The 8,836-nt window shown below is 31.2% G+C and overlaps 1 protein-coding gene across 1 annotated transcript; it reads right to left on the reverse strand.

Annotated features, from left to right (window-relative positions):
• Window positions 1-4,177: 4,177 nt before the first annotated feature.
• On the reverse strand, window positions 4,178-4,980 carry LOC126659686 (germin-like protein 9-3). The gene has a single exon (XM_050353013.2). The coding sequence runs from the start codon at window positions 4,865-4,867 to the stop codon at window positions 4,250-4,252; it is 618 nt and encodes a 205-aa protein (XP_050208970.1). The 5' UTR covers window positions 4,868-4,980; the 3' UTR covers window positions 4,178-4,249.
• Window positions 4,981-8,836: the final 3,856 nt, after the last annotated feature.

Genomic DNA, 8,836 nt, shown 5'->3' on the forward strand with positions numbered 1-8,836 from the left:
TTTTTAAATTTTTTAAATTTAATATATTTGTATTTTAAAAAATTAAAACTTATGTAACATTTTTTGATATACTTTAATTAATAATTATATAAGTAAATTATTATTTTTTATTTAAAAAAACAAAAACAATTATATATAGGATATGAACAGCGCACTAGCAGTCCTGTGCAGTGCTAGTGCACTCACTATTCATAACAGTGCACTACTGTGAATATTCACGCATCAGGCCTGCTGATGCACACTGATATCATCACGTGCTGATGAAATTTTGACTGAAAAAGGTACCGCTTGATAAGTTGTCCAAAAAAAATATACTGCATAAAATGTTGGGAACTTTTTAAAATATTTTTATAATTTTCTCTATTATAAAATTCATATATATTTAAAATTATTTAATTAATTAAATAAAATTAATTAAAATTCTAACTAAATTTTATTTTATTTAATTAAATCTCAAATTATCTTGAAATTTACATTTATTCCTAGATAAAATTAATTCCGAAATTTTACATTCGGAAATCCTCCGCTCCCGCTCCTGCCGTCGCCCTAGCGCGCTCCGGCCACCGCCGTCTCCTCGCTCTTCCATAACGGCTGGCCACCACTGTTCGTCTTCTTCTATGGGAAAGACGAACATATCTGCTCGGAGAAGACGATTGATTTTGTTCTAGGTAAATTAATTTTGTTCCTTTCAATTACTCAAGAAAACACCCACCTAAAACACTTAAAAAGTTACTAATTTTCTTGTTCATCAATCAAATTAATGACTAGCCATTTGATTAATTTCAACAACAAAATGAGTTAATTATAATTAAAAAACAAAAAGATGAGATTACAAGACCATTCTTGGTTTCAATTGCTGAGAAACTAGTTTTTGATTGTCCAGACAAGCAGAGCTAGACACCTTTATGGTTTTATTGAGTCCAAATAACCAAAAAAGACAAAACCTTTCATGGAAGTTTCACAAAAATCCAAATCTATTAATTTTATCTAATTTGTCCTAAAATGCATGATTTCATTTCAATTATGTCAAATTACACAATTTTTCTTATGTGACGCTGATGTGTGGCAATGCCACATCAGCGTCACATGAGCAAAATTATATAATTGAACATTATTGAAATGAAATCATGTGTTTTAAAACAAATTTGATAAAATTGAAAGATTTGAATTTTTATAAAACTTTCATAAAAGGTTTGGCATTTTCTGGTCATTTGGCCTTTTATCTATAGTATTCAAGCCTCATCATAATTCTCTTACGAAACTATGACATCAATGTAATGTTCTAATATCAGCGCTTGAAGAAAACGGTATGACTGTTATTTGGCATGACAGACGAAATGGGGCTTTCTTCAATTGATCTTGATAGTGATGATATGTTTGGTATTATGCTTAATGATATGTTTGGTATTATTTAGGTCTGCTCGTCTTTTCCAAGGAGATCTGTTCATTTTCTCCAATTTGGAGAAGGCAAACAATGGTGGTCGGCCGTTGTGGGAGAGGGAGAAGGCGACGGTAACCGGAGTACGAGACGGCGGCGGCGGAAACGAAGGATGCCAGAATTGATTTTATCTCGAAATTAATGTGAATCTCGATATAAATTGAGATTTAATAATAAATAAATTTATTTGATTTAAATAAAAGCTTATTTAAATTTAGTTAAATTAATTAGAATTTTAAGTTAATTTAAATTAATTAATGAAATAATATTAATTATTTTTAATATATAACTTTTATAATGATATAATTAATTAATTTGATTTAAAATTAAGTTTGACTTTGGTTTAATTATCATGCATTTTGTTATTAGGTTTTGTTGGATGAGAGTGTTGTCATGTCAGCAATTTACCGAGTAAACTTTTAACATATCCAAAAGTGTTGTACAAACACTCCAATTTTGTGGAAATAAATTAATTTGATCTACATTATTAGAAATAAAAGTGCATAATAATTGTTTATATTCATATGACTCTTTGAGTAATTCATAAGTTGAATTCCAACGAGTCGGAACATCTCTTGGAAATTTTTTAGGTCTTTTGTTATTTTCTTTACAAAATTTAAACCAAGATTTCATTATTTGTGGATGTGTCCATAGATATGAAAGTGCTTTTTTAATTGGAGCAATGCATATTTCAAGTGATTTAATACCATCGTGTACACATAAATTTAAAACATGACATGCACATCTAATATGAAAAAATTTACCACCAATATTCGGTTGACAAATATTTTGCAAATCACTAATTGAAGCGGTATTTGCCGCGGCATTATCAAATGACACCGAAAATAATTTTTTTACTAAATTATATTCTTGTAAAATATTTTGAATTATTCGAAAAATATTATTGGCGGTGTGACGTTCATTAAAAATTCTATATGCAATTATTCTTTTTTATAAAAGCCAATTTGCATCAACCCAATGACAAGTTATTCCCATATAAGATGTTTTTGCCAATGATCACTCCATATATCACTACAAATTGAGACTTGCCCATCAAAATTTAAAAAGAATTTTTTTAAATCATTTTTTCCTTCTTGATATAGTTTGATAATTGTTCTTTTTAATGTATTTCTAGGTATGCGTTTTGCAGAAGGATTTAAAGCATTTTGACAATAATTAATAAAACCTACTTTTTCACCAAAGCTAAAAGACAAATGCTCCATACTAATCATTTTAGCTAATTCTATTTTATTTTTTTCATCGGAATATTTAAATAAAATTGAAGAAGAGGAATTTCCATACCTTGACATTTGCGTTTGAGACTTTTGATTACCCATTTGTGTTGGATGTTTACTCTTCAAATGTCGTTGTAGTGTGCCATAACCACCTCCAACTTTATGTTTGTAACTTTGAGCGCAATAGTTACATATAGCTTCCATAGTACCATCCGATTTTTCTTTTTTTTTAAAGTGCACCAAGAATATATTGGATTGGATTTCTCTTTTTTGCACTTGTTCTTCTTGTGGAATTGGAACATTTTGCGATTGTTCATCCATAACTCTTTCACAATAAGCTTCATCTTGATTATTTGGATAATCATCTTGTAACTCTCCCATAAAATTTTCATAGTTTTCACTTAAATTTGCCATAATTTTAAAAATTAAATCGAAATATTTAAGAATGTAAGAAATTGGAGAATTGATAAAATAGTTAGAATAATTGTAGTAAAAATATAAATTAGTGTAGTGAGTTTTATAGAGCTATTAAATCTTATTTATTATCTTTATAAAATCTTTTATAAGATTTAAATATCTAAATTTTAATTACATTAAATAATATATATGTTAATTAAAATATACTATTAATAAATATTTATAATATTAATATTATTACTTAAGATTTCAAACGGTCCAAACGGTCAGTGGACCGTTTGCAATCTTTGCAATATTTGCAAAAATTGTCACAAAGACCATTTGACATTTGGCCATTTGCTATGAGCCAATGCCTACTGTGTTACACATTACACTGTTAGTCTGTTACTAAACATTTAGTAGTATATAATAAATATAATATATTAATATATTTATTTAATTTATTATTAATATCATATTATTATCTACTAAAATATATTAATAAATGTATAATTTAATATTAGTATATTACTAAATACAATATAATAAAACTAATATATATAGATATATAAATATATAATATTATATATTTATATATAAATATTTTTTAATAACGGGTTCGACCCTTAAACCGCCGGTTCCGGGTCGGAACCGCCGGTTCACGGTTCAAAAAAATTGGAACCGGCCCGGATCCGTCTAACTAACGGTTCCGGGCCGGGTTTAGTCCGGTTCCGGGTTTGACCGGTTCCGGGCCGGGTTTGACCGGGCCGGTTCCGGGCCGGTTCACGGGCTGACCCGGCCCATGGCCAGCTCTACCGAGTATGGCTGATATATTGGTAAAAGAATTGGTTCGATTTAAAAAATGGTTATATAAGGTATTAAATATGCTAAAACATGCTAAATATGCCGATTATAAAAGTTTGGATATAACTGATAAAACTCGTAAATATGTGGTATTTTCTTGTGATTAAGCGTTTGAAATTTAATTTGATTAATTTGTTGATTTATTGCTAATTGAAACTATTATTTTGCACTATTGATGTAGAATTAACTATGTTTGTCGATTATTTTATTAATGAAGAGAACTAGAGACAAATATGTTGTGAAACAAGAGTTAAGAGAAAAATAATTGGAATGATAGCAGAAAGCCATCAATTTTATTGAAAGTAGAATTGAAACTTCAAGCCTTTGGTGCAAGACCTGCCTTGATCTTCTGGATGGTAGCAACATCAGTTTTGAAAGCGGTTGCGAGGATGTTATCATCAATGCCGGTACCAAAAACAGTTAAAGGAACCGAAACAGTGCCAGCATTTGCGCTACCAAAGGCGGAGACAGCCGTAGCAGGTTGCTTCGGATCAGAATTCGACTGAAAATGCACCAAACCCTTTGGAAACACAAATATGTCACCCAGTTGAAGTGTTTGCGTATAAAGTTTGTTTGTTGTGTCGATGAAACCAACTTGAAGGCTCCCGTCTACCACCAACAAAAGCTCGGCGGAGCGAGGGTGAGTGTGGGGTGGGTTGACTGCCCCTGCAGGGAATTCAAGAACTGCTATAGATACGCTCTGCCCATTTAGAGCCGGAAACTCTGCCATGCTAGCTTTTGTCACCGTAAAGGTTGATGGCTCGTCGCCAGTAACTACGCTGCGTAGTCCTGTGAACGTGAAGAAATTTCCATCGATTGCTGGAGCTGAAGAATTTGCTGGGATTATGAAGTCCGTAATGATATCTGGATCACTTCCCGAAACCAAACTAACTAATACACATAAAATTACGGTCGAAAACAATTTCGAGGCCATGAAGATTGATTGATGGAAGTGATCTATATTTAAGTGCTGTGGTAATTGATTTGTGGTTTCTATGTATTTATAAGGCTGTGCATTTCAACTTTGTTTCGCCAGCTGCATGTTGTTGAAGATTTTTATGTTAGTTAGCTTTTTATATTTTAAATTGTAATCCAAAAGGGAGCTGCAAACAACGAAAAGTGCACTTAAAACAGTAATTGGCCTGCAATGATAAATAAAAACTTGTTTTACTTGGTTAAGACCATGAAGAATACAAACCAAAATTTACAAGAGAGAAAGAAAGCAATAAAGAAAATAAGGAAAATGCAACATTTGAAAAATAAATATGCACGAATTTTCTGTTTAAGTTTTGTGTGAAATTAGTTATATTTAAAATAAACTAATTATAAATGAAATTATTTATAACAAAATGTTTATAACAATTGCAAATTAGTCCTTTATGTTTTTTTTTATTTCTTAAATACTAAACTAATGTATTGCCACATTAAACTGTAATTTTCTGTATAAGATATTCTTATTTTTAGATTTTTTTAAGTCTTGAATTTTTTTCATAAATAATTCATTAATTTAAATATAATGTTTTTACATAAAAATTATCTTAAATTATCATTATTTCAAAAATAAATAGTTATTGATCACTAAATCAATTTATATTAATTAAAATATTATTAAGTCTTTTAAATTTTAAAATTTGTTAGTTACTACCTAATTATCTTATTATATTTGGTAGCCAAATTAAATAATAATAATAATAATAATAATAATAATAATGATAATGATAATAATAATACATTGAATACCAATATTTTTTTAATTAAAAATACTAATATTTTTTTGATAATTTAAAATACCAGTATTAAAATTTATATTTTACTTATAAATTTAATACTCCTATGTGATACTAAATGAGACATTAAAGTAGTAACTTATTTAATTATAAAGAGACCAATTTTTCTTGTATATGTTTTTTTAGGGTTAATGTTATAAAAGTTCACTAATTTTACACGTTTTCTCATTTTAATCACGTAGTTTAAATTTTCTCATTTTCATGCACGAACTATCACTTTTTCTCAAATTCATGTACGGTGCTGAGATGTCACGGCTCCATTGGTGCAATTCGCTGAGGTGGAGATCATTTTACACCAATGAATGAGTGCCACCTCAGTACCGTGCATGAATTTGAGAAAAAGTCATAATTCGTGCATGAAAATGAGAAAATTTATACTGCGTGATTAAAATGAGAAAACCTGTAAAGTTTGTGATTTTATTTTATATTAACCTTTTTTATTATGAATAAATGCTTTATTAAGAAGTCATAAGAAACACTACTAGAAAATAGCCTTTCAGCGATGAATTTTTTCGTCGCTGAAAGGCTGAAATCCGTCGCGAAACATATTCCCAACGGATTTGATGACGGAAATGATCCGTCGGCAAAAACCCCGTCATTAAATTATTTAGTGATGGGGAAAGTGAATCTGTCGCCGATTGGCGACGAATATGGGCAGCGTCCGTCGTTAAAGGCGTTGTTGACCGACGCTTTTGGCGATGGACAACGACTGATTTGGCGACGGTCTGGTCCATCGCCAATTAGCGACGAACATGATCTGTCACCATAGTCTGTCGCCAAGTTGCGACGGTGTCACGACCCGAAATCTCGAACCGCGATCGGCGCTAGAAAATGAGAATTTTCGTATCCAAAACCCGTAGCAAGCCTAAAATGAGTATAAATTTTTCGCGAATAAATTGATAAAACAAAACCATAATCATATACAAAAACATTTCCACGAAAGCCTTTACATTCTTGACGTACACAAACGTCTAATTCAAAACCTGAAGCCATTACATAAGAACCTGGGTCTTATAGTGCGATGTCTCACATCTAGCACAGCCCGTTCCACCTTTAACAAACGGTTTAAAAGCGCAGTTTCAAAATCTATCATACATATCAGAGTATAGTTTATATATTCAAAACCGTTTGACAAACCATTACAAGCTTACTAGGACTCGACTACAGCAATATTACTGATTCTGTACAAAATCCGAACTTCTGGAACAAGGATAGAAGTCTGTTACACCCTTTACTATGACCCTGAAATGAAACACTATGAGGGGGGTCAATATTTTGGGAAATACTGAGTGAGTTTACGTTTACTAATGGTGTTATGTAAAATAACATCGCATTTAAAACAAAACATATATAGATGAACATAGTATATATCAAGTATTAGATCTGATTAAAACCTTAATCTTAAAGTCATACTATTTCCTATCTGTATCCTACTCATATTGTATCCTTTAGTATTATATCAAATCATTTTAATCCGAGTGGTACAATCCGGAGATAGTTCGACCGAGTTACCGCTACCACGTGGCATAGTCCCGAGATAGTTCAACCGAGTTACTCATGCCACTGCTTAATCCCAAGGTGTGAGTTCCGAGATAGTCCAACCAAGTTACTAACTACATACAGGTCTCGAGATCCCAGATCTACCGAGTTACCTCGTATCTGTAAAACATAATCCTCCTTCCATTTCATAATCACAAACATGATCATCATGTAACGAGCTCAAATCAAACATTTTCAAATACAAACATCTATCGACACTAATTCTACGACTGACCCGGACACTAGTGATCACACAGCCTATTGACGCCCAATAGGTAGCTCGTTTCCTCGGATCACTATACTAGTTTTATTTCAAAAAGAATAAACATTTAATAAAAATAATAATCATTATATATAATAACATTTCATGCGATGCATTTATAATAATAATAATAAACAAAATGAATAACTTTTATTAATAACACGCAAAAGTAGACTGTAAACTCATCACTTGCTATCCAAAATCTTGTAAACCTAATAAAGCAATATAGTTCGTCACGTTCGGTGTTCCGTTAGTAGTCGCCTCGGCGAGTCTACAAAAATTCGATAATAACCTAAATTATTAACATTCTAACTATATGCTAAATATCCAAAACATAATTTGTAGCCAACTTCGCTATCGAAACCGCTCATTTAAAACAGTCCTACCTCTAAACAAACTTAACATTCTTAAATTTTAGAACGTCTCCTAAATTTTTTTATTGAGGTCTCGGACTGAGATTAGCACCTGAAGGTGTCGGAAATTAGCTCCGAAGTTATTTCCTTAAAGCTGATTACAAGTGTAGGGCAGACTGCAGAATAAAATGTTCAGTCCAAAATGAACATCTTACCTTCTGATGTTGCAGACACTTACACTTAGAAATATTTAGATAACATCCTTAAGTTTCCTTACCAACAAACGGAACTTAATTTGGAGTTATATAGCTCGAGATATAGCCTTTGGAACATGGCTATTTTGCAGAACAGTTTTCTGCAAAACGTCCTACTTGTTTGCGTAAACTTTATCTCGTAACTTATAGCCTAACGGAACCTTAGACCCTAGCATTTATATCATAAACCTTTGTACTAGAATAGGGCCAAGTACCTTGTAATACCCCAAAATATTTAATTATCTAATTGGACCACGTGTCCAGTTTAGATTCGCCAGAGTGGCGAAATCGGAAAGATTTTGATAAAATTAAGATAAATAAGTTTCAAGTAGGTCGGTTGTGAGAAACTAACTATGAGAAAATTAAGGTTAATATTTCAATTCTAAAGTTAGAATTGGAATTAAAAGGAAAAATGTCAAGAAAAGTCCAAAATAAAGTACAGGGACCAAAGTGGTAATTTAGCCACTTTGTGTCGACAATGGAAATTTTGGATTTTGACGAAAAAGTATTAATATCGAGCTTTGTATTATTTATCGGATATAAATAATACGTAAAGGTAATAATTTAAGAAGTTATTGATTTAGTTATGGATTAAATTGAATAAAAGAAAAGTTTAAAGGATAAATGATAAGAAACAAAAAGAACAAGGATTAAAGTGGAATTTTAGCCAATATATATATAGAGGAAAGGATATGAATCAGAGAGGAG

Source organism: Mercurialis annua, linkage group LG8 (genome assembly GCF_937616625.2).
Source record: "Mercurialis annua linkage group LG8, ddMerAnnu1.2, whole genome shotgun sequence".
Taxonomy (NCBI): Eukaryota; Viridiplantae; Streptophyta; class Magnoliopsida; order Malpighiales; family Euphorbiaceae; genus Mercurialis; species Mercurialis annua.